The 22,509-nt window shown below is 37.2% G+C and overlaps 1 protein-coding gene and 3 non-coding genes across 4 annotated transcripts in view; 1 reads left to right on the top strand and 3 right to left on the bottom strand.

Annotated features, from left to right (window-relative positions):
* The window catches only part of LOC134754801 (facilitated trehalose transporter Tret1-like), a 70,742-nt gene that overhangs the window by 14,673 nt on the left and 33,560 nt on the right, over positions 1 to 22,509 (top strand). Inside the window, exon 2 of the mRNA XM_063691172.1 lies at positions 16,549 to 17,385. Within this exon, the coding sequence (XP_063547242.1) occupies positions 16,570 to 17,385 (816 nt within the window). The 5' untranslated portion in view covers positions 16,549 to 16,569. The remainder of the gene's footprint in view (positions 1 to 16,548; positions 17,386 to 22,509) is intronic.
* On the bottom strand, positions 19,604 to 19,675 carry Trnag-ucc (transfer RNA glycine (anticodon UCC)). Its single transcript has one exon. It is a non-coding gene; the product is annotated as a tRNA-Gly (tRNA).
* Positions 19,807 to 19,878, bottom strand: Trnag-ucc (transfer RNA glycine (anticodon UCC)). The gene has a single exon. It is a non-coding gene; the product is annotated as a tRNA-Gly (tRNA).
* Positions 20,010 to 20,081, bottom strand: Trnag-ucc (transfer RNA glycine (anticodon UCC)). Its single transcript has one exon. It is a non-coding gene; the product is annotated as a tRNA-Gly (tRNA).

Raw genomic sequence — 22,509 nt, forward strand, 5'->3', positions numbered from 1 at the left:
ATATTTACCTAAATAAAAATAAAAATTTGCCTGCGGTCGAACACTAGGTATGATTTTGAAAATAATTTTTGTATACAATTGTATGGTGAAAATTGCGGGTGCCTAAATACTTTTGAGCGGTAGTGTATGTTGGTTGGTTGCTTTCCTTAGTCTCCCCTACTGAAAGTGTCTAATAGACTAATATGTATATATATGATTTGATACATTAAATTTAATGCTACATTTCACAATGTAAAATTAATGATAATAACGATGAGAGTTCTGTATTTCCGCGCGTTGGCCGACAAACAATGGCTGCCGGAAGCGGGTAACGACTATCCGCGTCCGTTGTTATTAAAATGTTGTTTTAACGACGACTACTGCTGAAAAGTCTATTTTTAACTGAATAGACCCAACTGGGGAAGGACCTCAGAAAAGCGCAGCTAAATAACACTAGACCCGACTCATAGTGGTGGCTGCCGGTGAGTAAGGTTGCCAGAGCTCAACGAGGGTGCGGAGTGTTAGGGTCGGCAACACAAGTCAAAAGTCATAAGCAGTCGCATTTCCGTACCGATACGACCTTCAAACCTTGAAGATAAAGCGTACTCCCATCTTAAAAGGCGGCAGCGCACTTGCAACCCCTATGGTGTTGCAGGTGTCCATGGGCGACGGTGATGTTTACAACTCAACGTCAGCTCGGTTGCCTCGTGTCGCCATCTACACGAGTATAGACCAAAGGTATGCCGCCATCTATTCGAGCATACATTTATCTTGATTTCCGAGGCACGTTTTTAGGGTTCCGTACCCAAAGGGTAAAAACGGGACCCTATTACTAAGACTCCGCTGTCCCTCTGTCTGTCCGTCTGTCACCAGGCTGTATCTCATGAACCGTGATAGCTAGACATTTGAAATTTTCACAGATGATGTATTTCTGTTGCCGCTATAACAACAAATACTAAAAACAGAATAAAATAAATATTTAAGTGGGGCTCCCATACAACAAACGTGATTTTTTTGCCGTTTTTTTGCGTAATGGCACGGAACCCTTCGTGCGCGAGTCCGACTCGCACTTGGCCGGTTTTTTTCAGATTCGACAGCCCCTTTGCCTCCTATATATCAATCTGTGCTGACGCACTGCAGCTGCCGACGTAACATGCCGCAGCGGGTTCGACTCCCGCCAAAACCATTAGTAGTTTACTGCTGTTATGCACTCATGCAGATGTCAAGTGCAGTAGCTAGTATATTGAATTGAAATACTTAATAAAAAGGTTAAAAACTAACTTTTAACTTTTACGATTTTCACACTTTATTTCACACTTGCACAATTCACTATCCCAGGGTTAGCCGGTTAAACCTGGAGTTACCATGGTTTGTGTCGTGCATTAATTATTAACCTTGATATGAGTCGATTTTTAATTAAAGATAATATAGGTACCTATTAAGTTATATGGCAACTCGTACCTACTAATGAGTTTTTCGAAACTCATGAGTCCCTGGACTCCTGGCAATCTTGGCCGAATTGCACCTTCCCATACAAACGTAGTTCCGCTCTCATTTTAAAACTACTTCTTGGATTGTAATGAAATTTTGCACATACAATGACATGAGGTATATCTAGGTCTGTAATTAGTTTATATAGCTTCAGTTTATAAAACAAACGAAAGAGAGCAAAAACAAGTTTTGTATGAAAAATTTAAATTCGCTGTATTTTTTTAACTATGGCATCTGAAGCTACATAAACTAATTACAGACATAGATATACCTTATCCTATCGTAAGTACAAAGTTTCAGAGCAATCTAGCTAGTCGTTTTAAAATGAGAGCGGAACTACGTTTGTATGGAGAACCGAGCTTGCCGGAGATCCTTATGTAAGGAATATCATTTGATAATTAGCTTTAGAAGGAAAACATCGTAAGTAAACCTGCATACATCCGCGAAGAAATTCAAAGGTGTATGTGTAGTCTTCAACTCGCATTGGGCATGGGGACTATAGCCCAAGCCCCTCACGCATGAGACGAGGCCTGTGCCCAGCAGTGGGACTTATATATCCTGAATTATTATTGTTATTGGGCATTAGAACATAAGTATCGCTCCATCTGCAAATTTATCGACGTGCCGCATTGCGGCCACTGCCTCATTTTATGAGCCCCACTACGGAAATTGGGTTATGCGTTAGCCTATTTGTTGTCGTTATCTCTAGTCTAGCTCGAAAGGTTAATTTGACTAACCATTAACCTATTAAACATATCAACCCCATATAACCCCCATATTAGACATATCTGCGCCGGTCCGTCACCGTCAACGCAAGCTCCCGATGAGGCTCCTCGGTACGGAGTGAAACATGTCGAGCGTTTTTCGACTTAAAATACGTGAGTGACCCGATGTTTAATATGTCTGTGTCTCACGGAAGTTTTGTTATTAAAACCATTAACCTTTTCGAAAAACCATTAACTTTTGGGTTATTTACTCAGAATCACGAATACTATTTGAATGAATGAGACAAAGAAAAAAAACCGCCCAAGTGCGAATCGGACTCGCGCACGAAGGGTTCGTACCATTACGCAAAAAACGGCAAAAAAATCACGTTTGTTGTATGGGAGACCCACTTAATTAATTTATTTAATTCTGTTTTTAGTATTTGTTGTTATAGCGGCAACAGAAATACATCAACTGTGAAAATTTCAACTGTCTAGCTATCGCGGTTCATGACATACAGCCTGATGACAGACGGACAGACAGACAGCGGAGTCTTAGTAATAGGGTCCCGTTTTTACCCTTTGGGTACGGAACACTCCCCAGAAGTGTCCCCAGTTCTGTTTTTCTTACGGGTGTCAGTTTTGTAACGGTCCATACAAAATGTGAAAATGCATTACAAAACTGACCTTTTCTAGGGTACTTACATATCTTTTTTCTCTTCTCTCCAAACAAGTTAAAGGTACATAATTTGCATTCCCCTGTCTCACATGAGCTTGACATTGCCACTTGGCAGTAAACTTGTCAGTCGTAACAAGTTTACTGCCAAGTGCCAATGTTCCAACTATGGGCGGCTCGTAAACGTGATACGACCGCGGCCGTGGAATTTGTGATTAAGTGAAAATGGAAGGTTTTCTCCCATAAGGGTGATGATGAGAATATAATATTATATAGTTAACGGTATCTCTACTGAGCTCGTTCACTTACGTACTAACAATGGCATTATGTTAAACAAAAGCCATTATGTCTTTTGTGCCTGAGCGCGTGGCCTTTGTGCCTGAGGCTCCCACACAATAGCCACGCGATCAGGCACAAAGGCCACGCGCTCAGGCACAAAACAAATAATGGCTTTTGTTTAACAGAATGCCATTGTCAGTACAGGTAAGTGAACGAGCTCAGTAGATAGACCGCATACTATACAACATTAGTCTCATAGTGTTAGTGACTGTCCCTACTCATAGTGTTGTGTTCCTGCCGGTGAGTAAGGTTGCCAGAGCTCAACGAGGGTGCGGAGTGTTAGTATAGTTAGTATAAAAAAAAAATATTATTACTCATAACGGGCTGATTTTTATTGTCTATTTTTTTTCGTTTAATTTGTGAACGCGGTTGAAAACATTATTGTGGTTTTTGTGAATATTAAATGATACGAGCACATACAACCTATACTAGTGGGTCTAGCTGTATAACCCGAGAGGTTATCATCCTGCAAGGAGAACAACTGTCCTAAGATTTTTATTTCATATTCCGTAACTATTTTTCATAGACTTTGTATGACAGTAACGGAATGAAAGCATGAAAAATTTATGACAATTATGGAACATTTTTTTCCTCCTATTAGAATAGAAAGAGCTCGTAATTCTGAGTAGAAATAACATTAAAAAATCCCAAATCTAAAAAAGTGTAGCGTAGAATTTGAAATAAAATGAGCCTCATATTCAAAAAAATTAAAGTATTATCAGGGATGCGAAACTCACGAATGGTTAACTGGTAGAGAATGCCTTAAGGCATTAAGTCCGCCTTTTGTACAATTTTATATCGTGCAATAAAGTTTAAATAAATAAATAAATAAATAAAACTCTTCCTTTCGGGTATTCTCGGCTCCGTTCGCCTTAGCATTGCTCCGAGCAATTATTAGGGTTGACACAACTTGACGTACCTTTGGGTGTACGACCACGAAACCCTACAATTGACAACCCTAAATAGCCGAAAAGTATAGTACCATACATAAGAAAGGGTTAGCACGATTCGTCCCTGAACCGCTGTCAAACTTCGGTTTTGTAGGAAGTTTTCTTTCTGTACTGTAGTATAGGTACTATTATTTATTCTGTGGTATTATTTTGTTTAAATATCAACTACATTTTCAACTTCACGTAAATTAAGCCCTTATGATAACTACCTACTAAGTAAAGCCTTTTGCCACTACTATAATATCTATTAAACCCTCATCCCAACCCAATATCCACATTGTTTGTATTCCAAGTTCCCAAATATCTAGGAGATTCAAACAATAGCCCAATACAAATATCTCAATTACGACAGAATGTGCCAAAACACGTAGGCTGAATTAGATGATCCGTGATTTTTGGCTTCCGTCTGAGCTCCTTATGTATTTTATCTACACGCATATCATAAACCGTTAAGGATAATAATAAATAAATAAATAAAAATAAAAATTATTTATTTTCAGATAGCTGAGATCCATAAATTGTTAGTTACAAGACACTTATAAAACTACATTAGTAAACTACCTATTACATAAAAACATATAAATACTTATTTCCTAGGTCGTACGACATGAAGGTCGGTATATCGGCGGAGGATATCCGAGTCCCACCTTTCGGCAATCATTCTCAGGATGCTATTTGAGCTCCCCCTCATCCGCAGCACCACAGATGCCGTCTTCTTCCTTATTATGGCATAAAAGTCCTCTACGCTAGCATCGGCAAACATCCCAGGGGCGCTGCAAAATCGAGGAAGCCCAAACAGCATCCTGAAAATATTATTATATTGGATACGCAGGGTATTGTAGGTCTTCAGCCTGAAACTGGCCCACAGGCCACACGTATAAAAACTTTGACAATAAGCTCGAAATAGAGTGAGCTTCACTTGGGCACTGCAGCGTGCGAACCTGTGTGCCAGCATCCCGCCTCGGACCGACAACGCCCTGCGCTCCCGCTCGCATAATATAGAATAGAATAGAATAAAATAGAATAAGATTTTACTCCTAAGCACAAACAAACAAGACAATACATAATATAAAAGAAAACATAAAATAAGATTGTAGTGCCACAAAATGGCCTCATGTCAGCATGTTGCTGGTGGCTTCCAGTGCTGATCTTCCAAAGAGACCATCAGCCAGAGAGACCAGCTTCACCAATATAGATAATAGCATAAGGATAATATAGATAATAGCTTGTCTTCATTGGCCGTCCAGAGAGGAGTCGTTAGAGCTATGAGCTCCAGGGGTGGAAGTGAAATATGCATAAGACGCGAGTGTGCACAGTGGCTGTTAACAGCCACTGGGTAGAAAGCGGCGCACACTCTTAACTCCCTTGAGCCGCTCACACCAGCGGTGTTGCTCCTGATCGTCTTCACGACGGCAGTTTCAGGGGCCCATCTAGTCAGCGGCAGGTCACTACCTGCCTCGATAACGTGTGTTAGCATTGTTATGGCAGGTGTCCGGACTTCTTTACAATAGCCCAGTCTCATTGTCCACCCAAACTTCAATCCATAGACCGTTATACTGTTCACTTTTTCTACAATAGTTCCAATGCCTGCTGCGACCGGTTCATATGTCTATTGTTGCGCATGTGAACTGGTTCCAGCAGGCGTTCGACATGACATTAAAGCTCTCCAAGGGGCCTCTACGTTTTAGATCTATATCTCCACGCAAGTCTATTAAAAGACCGGGATTTGTTGGCCTGTGAAATCTAAGGAGATATAGATAAAGATAATAGAACAAATTTCTCAAGTGAGAAAATGTTACTATAGTTAGTGCAATAATAACATCAAATTCAATTTTATAACGACGTTCAAATTTGAAATATCTATGAAAAACATAGGAATTTGAATAAACCTCATTTCTAAATTCAGTCGGAAAAGCGTTAGTCTCTTTATCTTTTCTACACTTGTGTAAAAAAATTATAAAGGTTTATTATACGCTTTATACGGTTTTTAAAACGATTTGGATTTGGGTCCTCCTTGTAAGTAAATATATGTACAGGTCCTTAGGTACTTGTATCAGGATGTTATTACGAAACTCGCTTCCAGCTCGCTTCATAAACCCACACTCGTATTCTAATGCCTTTCATTATGTAACAGTCACATAAATTACTATTAAAATTCGAAAGCCCTTCCAGATTGTACAAAACACGTAGGCTGATTCAGGGTGATCTGTTATTTCAGCGGTGATCGTATTTACTCAGCTGTATATAAAATTGGACTCGGTTTTCTGTTTGATTTAATTTCGTGGTGTTTGTGCGAAAATAAAATTGCGCAATTTCGTTGTTCAACTGATTGTAATCTTGAATGTACTATTATGTAACATTTCTTCTAACTTTAAAAGTAGAAAAAATACTGCCTTGGGCTAGGTCTACTGACTCAGTTAGCAGACGCTGAAGTATCGCTCCAGAGGCCGTGAGTTCAAGTCTCACCCAAGGCAGTAATTTTTCCACTTTTAAATATATTCTAAGCTTAATAGCATGGTTCGCAGACGTTTCTTTTTCTTCTAACAATAACAAATGGTATAACATAGGGAAGTAGGTAATCTTTGCCATTTTCATCCAAAAGGGTACTTATTGTCGGTTGTCAATAAGGCGCCAGGTATTTCCATATACCTTCAATTTGAAATCAACCTTATCGGCAAGCGACAATGGGTACCTTTTGGTTGAAAACGTCACAAATTATTTTATGTCTGTAATTATTCTCTATCACTACTTTAAATCCCCCTGACTTTGTCCCTGTAAATATTGTCTAGACCGCGGGCCAGGAACAGATTTCCATGACCAATCGCCTCCCGGGCGAAAACTCGTACAGTGGTTAACGGCTATGTATGATGAACTCTCGTAAACGTCACCTGCCGCTTCGTTGGTGAGTTGAGGAATGGCAGCAAATAAAGTCTATAAAAAAATTTGGTTATCGCCTCCCGCTTGATACTTTGTCAGATGATAGTTTAGACGCTATTGTGAATATAGAAAATCGTCAGCCGATTGTATCGCTGTGGAAAAACCGTCAGCTGCTTACATGAACATGTAAAAAAGAAAATTCTTTTCAGTCATCGGCGTTATCGCCTCCCGTTTGATACTTTGTCAGATGATAGTTTAGATGCTATTGTTAATAAAACAAACCGTCAGCCGGTTGTATCGCGGTGGAAAGACCGCGTTACACGTTTCGATGGCTGCCATTCCTCAACCCACCAACGGAGCGGCAGCAGACGTTCACAAGGGTTCATCATACATAGCCGAGTTTTCGCCCGGGAGGCGATGAGGCGATGACTGACGAAATGTGCACCTGGCTCGCGGTCTATTCCGTGTGGACTCATTAAATGTTTTCTTCTGCTTCTAAAAATTAATTCGTCTTTCTAAGTTAGTAGCCTTCATTCAAGTTCTAAAACCCACGTTTCAAACTTGAGCCGTTACTTTTTATAAAAGCACTTCACAATAAATTCATACGCCTGTCATCATCCAAATCCGTACCGGATAAGTCTCTGAAATTTCACTCAAACCGCACACCCTCCACACAATACAGCCAAATTGATCGTCTCTCTCCTTAAAACAAATTTGATGTACCAGGGCCGCATAAAAGACAGGCGTCATTTCAACATCTGTTAGATTACCCGAGCGAGATGGCTATACCACAATAAAAGCGTGTGGGAGATAGGGACAGATATTGAGTTATATGCTCCCCCGTGTACAAATTGACTGGAACGCTTTCAGATATTTTATTCTACGTATATTCTTGTACAATGGAATGTTACGGTGGTTTTTTCCGTGCCTTTTCAAATGTAACGGATGTTTATCTAGGGATGGTTTCGTTTCAAGTTCTCATTTTATTAGAAAATTCTTTGCATAGGATTTTATACTTGCTATTAATTCATTTTATATGGGTTACTTTACTTGAATGACCATGCCAAGATTGCCAAGTCATTTTCAGCAAGTCATTAAAAAAAACCGGCCAAGTGCGAGTCAGACTCGCGCACCGACGGTTCCGTACTTTTTAGTATTTGTGAATTTTTTTTTTATCAAGGTTCATGAGATACAGCCTGGACAGACAAACAGACGGTCAGACGGACAGATGGACAGCGGAGTCTTAGTACTAGGGTCCCGTTTTTACAGACGGACAGGAGTCCAGTTATTACCCTTTGGGTACGGAACCCTAAAAACTAGGTCTTCTAGTACATTCATGTCCTAGAATTTCCCAGGATTCAGCCCAGAATTCAAGAAATCCGTATTAAAATAAGGGCCGACGCAGACACGCGAATAATGCGATTTGTTCCCTGCGACGGGCAAGGGCTTAACGTCGCTTTGACCAAGTTTTTAGGGTTCCGTACCCAAAGGGTAATAACTGGACTCCCGTCCGTCTGTCTGTCTGTCACCAGGCTGTAATCTCATGAACCGTGATAGCTAGACAGTTGAAATTTTCACAGATGATGTATTTATGTAGCCGCTATAACAACAAAACAGTTTTTTTTTTATTGGGAACAAACAGCTTATAATAATACAGGATATAGATATTATGACTAATACATGAGGAAAAACAGTTTCCACTAATGGAATAAAACATAAATGCTCAAAGGGAACTAGAGTAAAAATACATTATAACATATCATTTCAATCGTTCTAGGAAACAGAGAGAAAGAAAAAAAGAAAAAGAAAAGTACATCAATACAACACCATGCGTCTGCAACAAAATTTGCAAAGTAATAATAGTTATTTGTTACACACGGGTGCAAAGTTGTATTTTACCCGCGAGTGTGGAACTGAAACACAAGCAAGCGAAAGGATTCTATAGTTGAACCACGAGCGAAGCGAGTGGTTCTAAAATAGAATCCTGAGCGTAGCGAGTGTTTTAACACACGAGAAGTAAAATACATTTGCACCCGTGTGTAACACAAAACATTTCCCCTCACTATAGCGAGGAAAGTGCAACATCCACAGGCGTTAGATCATCTTTATCACTGGAATCACTCATTTTTTTACGATAATACGATATTATAACAGAAAACTCTGGAAGTTGTGTATTTTTACGTGTCTGAGTCGGTGAGAAAAATTTTGTTGACAATGTTGACATTTCTGACGATGCGTTTTGAAATTGCATCGACTCAACTTGTGCGTTCAGAATTACATTCAGCATCATTTAAAAAAACAAATGTTTCTTATGGAATTTAAAGTTTATGACTTAAAATTATTAAATAAAGTTAAATTTGGTATTTTTTATTAAATTCTCAAACCATTTATTTAATGACAATTAATATCGAACGAACCATTATTATGAGCGTTTTACGTTTTGTTATCTGTCAAAAGCTACTTAAACACTCCATCCAAGGTCAAATTACTTTCCCCACTAGTGGATAAAATGCGTTTTTCCCCGCTTGTTTTAAAGGATAAAAGACGGCTTTCTGAGCTAGTGAGGGGAAAAATGATAAACAATAAAATTTGAAAATTTAAGAATTTAACAAAAAATAACGACGTCATTCTTTAACAAAGAATAGTTATTTGTTATACAAGGGTGCAAAGTTGTATTTTACCCGCGAGTGTAGAATTGAAACACGAGCAAGCGAAAGGATTCTATAGTTGAACCACGAGCGAAGCGAGTGGTTCTAAAATAGAATCCTGAGCGTAGCGAGTGCTTCAACACACGAGAAGTAAAATACATTTGCACCCGTGTGTAACACAAAACTTTTCCCCTCACTATAGCGAGGAAAGTGCAACATCCACAGGCGTTAGATCATCTTTATCACTGGAATCACTCATTTTTTTACGATAATACGATATTATAACAGAAAACTCTGGAAGTTGTGTATTTTTACGTGTCGGAGTCGGTGAGAAAAATTTTGTTGACAATGTTGACATTTCTGACGATGCGTTTTGAAATTGCATCGACTCAACTTGTGCGTTCAGAATTACATTCAGCATCATTTAAAAAAACAAATGTTTCTTATGGAATTTAAGGTTTATGACTTAAAATTATTAAATAAAGTTAAATTCGGTATTTTTTATTAAATTCTCAAACCATTTATTTAATGACAATTAATATCGAACGAACCATTATTATGAGCGTTTTACGTTTTGTTATCTGTCAAAAGCTACTTAAACACTCCATCCAAGGTCAAATTACTTTCCCCACTAGTGGATAAAATGCGTTTTTCCCCGCTTGTTTTAAAGGATGAAAGACGGCTTTCTGAGCTAGTGAGGGGAAAAATGATAAACAATAAAATTTGAAAATTTAAGAATTTAACAAAAAATAACGACGTCATTCTTTAACAAAGAATAGTTATTTGTTATACAAGGGTGCAAAGTTGTATTTTACCCGCGAGTGTAGAATTGAAACACGAGCAAGCGAAAGGATTCTATAGTTGAACCACGAGCGAAGCGAGTGGTTCTAAAATAGAATCCTGAGCGTAGCGAGTGCTTCAACACACGAGAAGTAAAATACATTTGCACCCGTGTGTAACACAAAACTTTTCCTCTCACTATAGCGAGGAAAGTGCAACATCCACAGGCGTTAGATCATCTTCATCACTGGAATCACTCATTTTTTTACGATATTATAACAGAAAACTCTGGAAGTTGTGTATTTTTACGGAGTCGGTGAGAAAAGTTTTTAAGTAAAAAAATTGTTGACAATGTTGACATTTCTGACGTATGAAATGTCAACGATGCGTTTTGAAATTGCATCGACTCAACTTGTGCGTTCAGAATTATATTTAACATCATTATAAAAAAACAAACGTTTCTTATGGAATTTTAAGGTTTATGACTTAAAATCATTAAATAAAGCTAAATTTGATATTTTTTATTAGATTCTCAAACCATTTATTTAATGATAATTAATATCGAACGTACCATTATCATGAGCGTTTTACGTTTTGTTATCTGTCAAGCTACTTAAACACGCTCCATCCAAGGTCAAATTACTTTCCCCACTAGTGGATAAAACGCGTTTTTCCCCGCTTGTTTTAAAGGATAAAAGACGGCTTTCTGAGCTAGTGAGGGGAAAAATAATAAACAATAAAATTTGAAAATTTAAGAATTTAACAAAAAATAACTAGACCATAGACGTCATTCTTTAACAAAGAAACAAATTTGCCAAGCTTCGTACTGAATAGATCGAGATAATATCAATATTTAAGAATAATGTAATGGTACGGACGGAGCCCTTCGTGCGCGAGTCCGACTCGCACTTGGCCGGTTTTCTTTTATAATCTTTGTTCGTTCTGATTCCACTAATTTGGCGCGGATTTGAGACAAATGGCGCTTGAAATGAAATTCGTGATTTAATTTAAGTTTTTGCACAAAACAGAGATATATATTATTGCCGATTATTACAGAAAGTTCAGAACTTATTTTTTTTTTTTTTTTTTATCCTATCTGGCTTTTACTCCCCGCAATTTTGCACGGGGTGAATTTGCCAATGTCGGTTTTTGACTTTCACACGTGACACGTGACGGGAGGAGATTTGGTGTTGGTGTAGAACTTAAACTTGAACCTAAAAATACTGTCAAATTAACAATGGGATCCTGTTGTTTGACATTGGTCATGATTGTCAGATTATTATTAGTCATAATTCTCAAACCGTTAACAGGATTTCCGTAAGGTTATCCTGTGGTTAGGTTAGGTTTGTTTTATGGCAATCCTGAAAAGACGCGTTTCTGAGAAAAACCAAATTATGACTAACGAAAATTCGGACCAACAATACATTATGACTTATAACTTTATGAGAAACAATAGAGACCCATTAACAACCTCCTTTTTTGGAGTCTGTTATAAATAAGGTTGATTGTAGACTAACATTTTGCTCACGCTAGCGACCGAAAACTAACTTACAATGCATCTCCCTCTTACTGACATATTGGCAGGCCTATGGAACTCTCCGCGCGAGCTCGGATTTATACCTACGAATCGCCTCCCGTTCACGGTAGAAAAGCAAGCCAATTGGTTGCCACACGCGCTCACGCACGCACGTCACCGCGCGCCGCACTTGTAATTTTTACGATAGTTACAAGCTACGTAGGTACTTACTATTGAATTTCTTTCATTAAACATGTAGTGTTTTAAGTGTTTATTACGACAAATTTATAGTTACAAAGTAAAACAATTGTAAATGAATGACTAAAAATACTAAAATACATAATTTAAGGTTTAGATTTCTTTTTATTTCACTCTGCTGTTAGAAATGATAAATACCTATTGGTGTTTATCATTTCTAAGCGTCGGCAACCCTAGCGTTGTGCCGGTGCGCGCGGTGCGGGGAGCGGACCGCCGAAGGTCACTCCATTGTATTTCTGTGTAGGTATCAAAACGGTAGGTATTTGCGTTTTCTTTGAGAGATAAGTATCTGTTCGTAAGAACTATTATATAATCTGTGATATTAGTGCAATAATACAGATAATAGCTTGTCAAAGGATTGTCTCATTTCAAACATAGACAGAGAGACTCATACTATCTTTGTCTTACACTAGTACTAGCACCCAAAAGAAAAGGATGAGTATCGTTTTTTTTGTTCTTATTTACTGCCAATTTTGTTTGACCAACTATATTGGTAGAAATCACGAAAACATCATAGAGAATATAACCAGGTACCATTTTTAGTAGGTAATAATGATTTATTAAATGCATAAATAAATACAGAGAAACACATATATGTAATGTATCTTACATTTTACTTCCTTCCTACATCCGATATCTAATCGGACAATGTGAAAACGCTCTAACTCTGCGTACCATAACAGCATAGAGTAACTTATACTAGAGCGGTACTGTCATAGTAACATTGTAACCACAGTAAATTTACTGCCATCTATCGACACACTTTAAAACTAAAAATGAAGATTTATAAAAATACGATAAAATGTATTTAAATATGGATAAATGATTTTTTTTATTTGCATTAATTATTTTTATGATTTTAACCCATGTTATTTCACTGATATGCGTAAAAATTGTTAAATAACAAACGAAACCGTCAACGCCATCTATACGACAGTAGGCCAAAGCTAGTAGCGCCCTCTGATCGAGAGTCAAATTTTCTTGATTTTCGAGGCACGTTTTTTCCTTAGACTGTATCCATCTATTACGGAGTTATATCTATCTTTGATAGCAGTAACATTTAAGTATAAAATAGCTAATGATATAGGCGAGGGATTTGACTAGCGAAATTTAAAAACAGAAGTAATCTTTCAGAGATAGAGCAGAAACATCAAAAGCCGTGCGTTCGCAAAATTTTCCGTCGCAAGTTTCACGCGGCGCGCTTATCTTTTGTTCCTTCCTAATTTCCTGGCTTTACGGCCTCTTTAAGCAGCGTAAAATCAAAGATAGATATAACTCCGTAATAGATGGATACAGTTTAAGGAAAAAGCGTGCCTCGAAAATCAAGAAAATTTGACTCTCGATCAGAGGGCGCTACTAGCTTTGGCCGTATAGATGGCGTTGACGGTTTCGTTTCTTATTTAACAATTTTTACGCATATCAGTGAAAGAACATGGGTCAAAATCATAAAAATAATTAATGCAAATAAAAAAATCATTTATCCATATTTAAACACATTTTATCGTATTTTTATAAATCTTCATTTTTAGTTTTAAAGTGTGTCGATAGATGGCAGTGAATTTACTGTGGTTACAAAATTTACTATGACAGTACCGCTCTAGTATAAGTTACTCTATGGTAAAACTCATGGTGAGGGTAAAGAAGCTTCCTAATTTAAAACCGCAGTGTCTGTTGCAAAGTGTCTTGTGTCTCGGCTAATCAATAGCGGTGGGAGCTGCTGCTGCGACTTGGCACGTGGCACGTGTCGTGTTAATAGAGCGGTACTGTCATAGTAAATTTTGTAACCACAGTAAATTCACTGCCATCTATCGACACACTTTAAAACTAAAAATGAAGATTTATAAAAACACGATAAAATGTATTTAAATATGGATAAATGTATTTTTTATTTGCATTATTTTTTTTATATGATTTTGACCCATGTTCTTTTACTGATATGCGTTAAAATTGTTAAATAACAAACGAAACCGTCAACGCCCTCTATACGAGAGTAGGCCAAAGGTAGTGGCGCCCTCTGATCGAGAATCAAATTTTCTTGATTTTCGAGGCACGTTTTTTCCTTAGACTGTATCCATCTATTACGCAGTTATATATATCTATCTTTGTTAGGAGATACGTTATTTTATGACTTATGGTATATGGTATATCTACCCTCATCTGTTATTTATTTGTGATAAGAAATAAATGATAGATAATATTTACATTGACACAATGCAAATAGGTTGCCTAGTAAAATTGCGTACGGATAGTTTTTTTTTTACTTTTTTTTGTTATTTAATCGTACATTTTTATCTCACATTCCCTAGATTTTAGATAAAAATAGGTTAATCTACGATTAAATAACAAAAAAAAGGAAAAATAATAACCAATTTTTAAATAAGGCAACCTATTACTGTTAGATTATAAATAAAATAAGCTTTCATTTGATAAAACAAAAAAAAATTCTGTCCGTACGCAATTTTACTAGCCAACCTATTTCTTATCACAAATAAATAACAGATGAGGGTATCCCTCACCGACCATGTAGTTATTTTGCATTTGCGTTATGGAATGAGATCCCTACGAATACATACTAATATCAAAGATAGATATAACTCCGTAATAGATGGATACAGTCTAAGGAAAAAACGTGCCTCGAAAATCAAGAAAATTTGATTTCCGTTCAGAGGGCGCTACTAGCTTTGGCCTACTGTCGTATAGATGGCGTTGATGGTTTCGTTTGTTATTTAACAATTTTAACGCATATCAGTGAAAGAACATGGGTCAAAATTATAAAAATAATTAATGCAAATAAAAAAAATCATTTATCCATATTTAAATACATTTTATCGTATTTTTATAAATCTTCATTTTTAGTTTTAAAGTGTGTCGACAGATGGCAGTGAATTTACTGGGGTTACAAAATTTACTATGACAGTACCGCTCTAGTATAAGTTACTCTATGCTAATATTATCAATGCAAAAGTACCTGTCTGTCCGTTCGTCTGCCTGTTAGCATTGAACTGATTTAGATAAAACGTATTAAAGGATCTAAAAGTTTCAAAATTTTAAGTTTTTTTTAACTTCCAAAGAGGAATAACGTAAAGATACCATTCGATTCCTTGCATTTTATCCAAAAAAAGATTGTACAGCAACTATATGCACAAATGCAATATTTCACCGACAAAATCGCAATTTACCTATTTTCCACACATTCAAGATGGGCTCTCAGTGACCTTGACGTCACGTTCACTTATCGTTTTGTTAGGAGCGTTTCGCGAGTGAAGTACGACTGTCGGACTTCTGTTTTTTGTATTGCTTTAATGCCCATATAGACATTTGATCCCAAAAATAAACCTGATCGATTAATATCATTAATAAAAATTTGTCATCTAGCATATTGTCTTGATTTAATGCTCATAGCGCCACGCGCCGCTTGCATCCAGTCCGCGGCCATTTCTGACGCTTTCTCAACCAATTTTTTTTAAATTTGGTTTGGTGGGCATTTTTGCCCAGATTTCATCTGTGACTTTACGGTAAGGAGTCTACCTTTTACGTTTTAGTCTATGCGGCTAACTAATACAGTAACAAGCTAAGTCTGCATACCCATCTAGCACTGCTTTGCATTTTAATCTAATTCTCCATGAATATACATAGAGCTGAATGCCAGCTCCAGCGGTTGCACGATTCGTCCACTGTGTTGCTAGATTTGTTGGCCGATTTATGGGAAAATCTTGAATATTATAGGTGTACATCGTTAGAAGACCGTTCTTGAATCTTATGGTAAAGAAATAAGGGATCTAATAATGATCAGTTGTGTTGCTGTTAGAGCGTTTTCAGATTGTCCGATCGGATATCGAATATCGGATACGACCTCAAAGAAGTAAAAAATTAACAAGCGCCTTTTTAGGGTTTCGTAGTCACCTAGAAACCCTTAGTTTCAACATGTCCGTCTGTCCGTTTGTCCGAGGCTTTGCTCCGGGATCGTGTGCTAGAAAGCTGCAATTTGGCAATTTGGGATTTGGCATGGATGCATTGCGACAGAACGGTAAAATAAAAACTATAAAAATTTTTTTTAGGGTAGGTACCTCCTATGTTTTTATTTTTACGGGTAGGTAAAAATAAAAATATGAAAAAAAATCGTGAAACAAAAGCTTAATAAATACTTAAAGTAAAAGTTATAGAAGAGCTATAACTCCTGTCAACTGAATAAATAATAACGCACAACTTCTTCCACTTCAACGTCTGTTGAAAAACACATCAAAATTTAACGCACCTAAACCACCACCCCGACTTACGACCCAACTTAATCCAACCTTCGAAACCCTCATTAATACGCTTTCCCTTTCAGACGGGGACCCAATAATACAACATGGCTGGCTCCCGAGAAAAATTGCTGTACGAACGCAACGCGGATTACCGATATGAAAGACGACAGGAGCACCGCTACGAACACTACAGAACACAGCCTCGCCGGAAAAACGGATACGTATATGAAGATATCTATTCAGATTTCGACGAGGCGCAAGGCCGGCTCTCCCTATTCCGGCCCATCAGACCCGAATATCTAAATCTACCTACGACCTACGATAAGTACAATTCGCTTCCACGCTACGGGTACTACGAAGACCGGCAACAACATAGAAAGAAAGATTATTACGACTTCAGAATCGAACAGGAGAGACGAAGACCTCGGGAAACTTATGAACCTTACAGAAAAAGACCTGAACGACGCTTAGAAAGCATCGAAATGAGCAACGAGCCGAAAATTGAACCTAGACACGAACGTAGACCTAAAATGGAAAATAGGAAACCTAAGATCGAAATGAACGCGAAAAACGTAGCTGTTTGCAAGCCTTTAAGATTAACTGAGAAAAATGCACGATATTGGACTACTGATCCGCCTGAGAAACCTAAAAAACGCCCTGATGAAGTTAAGAAAAATGTTAAATTCTCCGAAGTATCAGGTTGCAATAGAAAGATGGTTATAGATGATCCGGTCTGTGGTCGGAAGATAGTTCCTGTGAGAGAATTGGAAGTATCCTTAGACCAGATGATTCAGAACGGGTATTTTGAGAAGCATAACATACCAATTTCGAGACCGGTGAAGGAGGAAGAGCAGGTGATGAATGGGAAGCCTCCGGGGATAGAAGCCACTCCAGTGAGACGCACCAGACATCTGCCTCAGGTTAGTACGATTCAATAATATAAAAATTTTTAGCTTACGCAGCATATAATATATACTCTACTTACAAACACATTCACAGACAAAGGCAGCTCTAAAGCGAGGTTTAGACTAGCAAGAACTTGCATGTAATTTTCATTACGTTGCGATATCTGATCAAACTTTTGAATGCAGTTTACCTCGGTACTCGGCAATGTAACGTAAATTTCATGCAAGTTCTTGCTAGTCTAAACCTCGCTTAAGAATGTTCAAAAAATAAGAGGTGGTTAGTAATCATTGCAATTTTTGTCTGTCTGTCTTAAAAACTTTATATAAGAGGATCATCATCATCTTCCTCGCGTTTGTCCCGGCTTTTTGCCACAGCTCTTGAGAGCCTGGGGCCCGCATGGCAACTAATGCTAAGAATTGTCGTGGGCACTAGTTTTACGAAAGCGACAGCCATCTGACCTTCCAAGCTGGAAAGGAGGCACGTAATTACAGACATTAGACCGATCTGTGCCGTAATGGCTTTCCATTACCCACGTTGTATAACGTGAAAGTGGACATTAATGTATCCATGACTATTTTTAATTTAAGTGGGCCGATTTATATTTTGCTGTTGATTTTTTTCGGTAGATTTGGATGGCTGAAGAGCTTCTCATATTGGGCGGAATAAATACGAAATCAAAACCCATCCCGAAAAAATATGCGTGATTTTCCGTTGAGTTAACAAATATTAACTCAGAGGAAGATTTATCAGGATATACGGTGAAATTGCGTTTATGTTGACAAACCACCAAATTTTATCGAAATATGACGAAAAAGAAACTAAACAATTATCGGCCAATAAATTTTTGAGCATTGGCTTGGCTCAGAGATTGGCTCAGGACCGGGATAAGTGGCGTAGAAGAGAGGCCTATGCTCAGCAGTGGGCGATAAAGGCTGATATGATGATGATGATGAAATTTTAGAGAAGAGTACATAAACATCTCGACATCATTGTTGTTGATTTCAACTTGACCCAGATATTGATGACGAAGTACGTCTCTATAGGTAATTACAGACATTAGGGCGATCTGTGCCGTAATTAAGTTATGACCCATGTCCCGAGGGACACCTAAAAGGGACGTTATATAACGTTGTAGAAATTGAACATTAATGACTTGTCAAAAGACGTCATTTATGTACTTACCAAGGTGGTTAAGAGAATGATTTTTCTACTGCATAGCCTATGTTTGTGTAGAAGTTGGGTGTGTAATTTTTATTCCCTCAAATTGAAATGACGGCTAACTGGTAAAAGGTCAATTGGTAATTAAGACGTTTATCATAAAAGTACGCTTAATGTATTATTATTTAATATAGCGTTAATCGCACTTAAACTATCGTGAGACCATGAGACATATTCGTGCGGGCAGTGCACGACGTACAACCGCCGCGGACACTCGTGCCTGAGGAAGGATTCCCAAAGAATCCAAAACATGTCGCCAAAAGCGACTAAAAATAATAGTGAGTAAAAAACGTACTGATAAATATTTTGTAATATAGCGTTGTCGTTTTTGAAGCTGAACATAAATGTAAAACTAATACCATAGAGTAACTTATATGTGTGTCTGTATACAGTCTAAGGAAAAAACGTGCCTCGAAAATCACGAAAATTTGATTCTCGATCAGATGGCGCCACTAGTTTTGGCCTACACTCGTATAGAGGGCGTTGACTGTTTCGTTTGTTATTTATAATTTTAACGCATACCAGTGAAAGAACATGGGTCAAAATCATATAAAAATAATTAATGCAAATAAAAAAATCATTTATCCATATTTAAATACATTTTATCGTATTTTTATAAATATTTATTTTTAGTTTTAAAGTGTGTCGACAGATGGCAGTGAATTTACTGGGGTTACAAAATTTAATATGACAGTACCGCTCTAGTATAAGTTACTCTATGCTAATACTTACAAATATTTTTTTTATTTTTAAATAAGAAGTGAAGTGTAGTTATGTATGTAACTTATATAATTCAGTTATACCTAGTAAAATAATAATTTATTTTTGTTATGTTGCGACAACGAATATAGATGTAAATATTGTATTTTCTAAATATGTTCTCATGTCAGTAATGTATTTTATCTTTATGAGAATAAATGTCTTTAAACCTTTTATGTAATCAACGGATAGTTATCAAAGTAGGTAATTATTTAATTAAGTGACAGGTAATTAAGTTACGTTGCTTGAAAAATATGCGTTGGCCGAGAATCGAACTCGGATCAACTGCTTGGAAGGCAACTATGCTGACCATTACACCACCAACGCATCTGTCTTGTTGTTCAGAAATACTTAATACAATATTCAAGAATCTGAACTTATGTTATAAGAACGATAATATGACGCATTAATTAACTTTAAATACCTGGTAATTATATGTAAAGGAAGTGAAAAAGATATGCGTTGGCCGAGAATCGAACTCGGATCAACTGCTTGGAAGGCAACTATGCTGACCATTACACCACCAACGCATCTGTCTTGTTGTTCAGAAATACTTAATACAATATTCAAGAATCTGAACTTATGTTATAAGAACGATAATATGACGCATTAATTAACTTTAAATACCTGGTAATTATATGTAAAGGAAGTGAAAAAGATATGCGTTGGCCGAGAATCGAACTCGGATCAACTGCTTGGAAGCCAACTATGCTGACCATTACACCACCAACGCATCTGTCAAAGTCTTCCAATTTTGTCATTTCTAACATAATTCATTTATTCCGCAGATTATTTGCTCAGCTGAGAAAATATAACAAAGACTTGGCAGACCCGTGTCAGGGTTGGACATTTTAATTTAATATGATATTTTTAACAGAGGCTGATTACATTTCTGATTGCCCTGCAAAAGACGAGTTTGTATTTATTACGAGTATAATAAAGTCACACCATAGGGTAGCTGCGTCATTTCTAGTTCTAGTTTGATAATAAGACTTAAACATTTCCAACGCGGGACCTTCTGCTTTGTAGGCCGTTATAACAATGGTTATTTGTTATGCAAGGGTGCAAAGTTGTATTTTACCCGCGAGTGTGGAACTGAAACAAGAGCAAGCGAAAGGATTCTATAGTTGAATGATCCTGAGCGTAGCGAGTGTTTCAACACACGAAAAGTAAAATACATTTGCACCCGTGTGTAACACAAAACTTTTCCCTCACTATAGCGAGGAAAGTGCAATATCCACAGGCGTTAGATCATCTTCATCACTGGAATTACTTTTTTTTTATAACAGAAAACTGAAAGTTGTGTATTTTTACGTGTCGGAATCGGTGAGAAATTTTTTGCTGACAATGTTGATATTTCTGACGATGCGTTTTGAAATTGCATCGACTCAACTTGTGCGTTCAGAATTACATTCAACATCATTAAAAAAACAAATGTTTCTTATGGAATTTAAGGTTTATGACTTAAAATCATTAAATAAAGCTAAATTTGGTATTTTTTATTAAATTCTCAAACCATTTATTTATTGATAATTAATATGGAACGAACCAGTATTATGAGCGTTTTACGTTTTGTTATCTGTCAAAAGCTACTTAAACACGCTCCATCCAAGGTCAAATTACTTTTCCCACTAGTGGATAAAATGCGTTTTTCCCCGCTTGTTTTAAAGGATAAAAGACGGCTTTCCGAGCTAGTGAGGGGAAAAGTAATATGTATCTCTATATAAACCCGGAGCTTACATGTCGAACAACATGTGTACCTACCATCCATATAATTCTTGGCACCACTATTTAATTAAGCTCAGAGCCAAGCGTTAAATCATTTAAGCCACAGATTAAACGCGTCCCGAACAACATTTCCGTATGCCAGTTGGTAATGGCGTATTATATGTATTATATTATATCATAGAGTAACTTATACTAGAGCGGTACTGTCATAGTAAATTTTGTAACCCCAGTAAATTCACTGCCATCTGTCGACACACTTTAAAACTAAAAATAAATATTTATAAAAATACCATAAAATGTATTTAAATATGGATGATTTTTTTATTTGCATTAATTATTTTTATATGATTTTGACCCATGTTCTTTCACTGGTATGCGTTAAAATTATAAATAACAAACGAAACAGTCAACGCCCTCTATACGAGTGTAGGCCAAAACTAGTGGCGCCATCTGATCGAGAATCAAATTTTCGTGATTTTCGAGGCACGTTTTTTCCTTAGACTGTATCCATCTATTACGGAGTTATATCTATCTTTGATTATATGTATGGCTTAGCCGCATTAATGATTCAGTCCGCATCAAGGATTGTGTAGAATGGGGCAAATGTGGCGATTAAAGCGATAATATCTAACGCATGTTTGGCATTATACATATGAACACGTACCAACCTAAACATTATTTAGAGTGTTTCTTTTCTTGCTTTTCTTGATGGACTTGAGGGCGGTGTTGCCCGTAGCCAATGTCACGTAAAAGGGTAGGAACAAAATAAATGCTCTTAGAGCACGACGCTGTTCGGTGGTAGTTGTAGTTGTCTCGTAAAACCGATAGCTGGATTTTACGAAAAAGCACGTGGACTACCGGCCGTTGACTCCAAAATGGTGGTTAAACACGCTTTGAGATTAATTCTCCATTCACTGCACACTACCACATTAGATTATTGTATAATAAAGCTATCGATATTACACTTTAAACAATATTAATGAGCAAAAAACAAAGGAATTAATCACGAGGCTACTATCAAGATGGCGTTCGAACCGGAAGTCCTTTAGAGTGTTTAGGTAGAAGGGTCAACCTATTCTTTATTTAATTTAAAATTCAGTTAGAAAACTTAGTATGTTTTTAGGGTTCCGTACCCAAAGGGTGAAAATGGGACCCTATTAATAAGACTCCGCTGTCCGTCTGTCTGTCTGTCACCAGGCTGTATCTCATGAACCGTGATAGCTAGACAGTTGAAATTTTCAGATGATGTATTCCTGTTGCCGCTATAACAACAAATACTAAAAAGTATGGAACCCTCGGTGCGCGAGTCCGACTCGCACTTGGCCGGGTTTTAGATCTTTCTAAAACATAGACTTAGGTATAGTTAAGAACGCGAACGGACTATATAGTATTTTGTTAATCCTCATTAGTACTGACAATTTTACATGATATTT

This window comes from Cydia strobilella, chromosome 2, assembly GCF_947568885.1.
Source record: "Cydia strobilella chromosome 2, ilCydStro3.1, whole genome shotgun sequence".
Classification (NCBI taxonomy): Eukaryota; Metazoa; Arthropoda; class Insecta; order Lepidoptera; family Tortricidae; genus Cydia; species Cydia strobilella.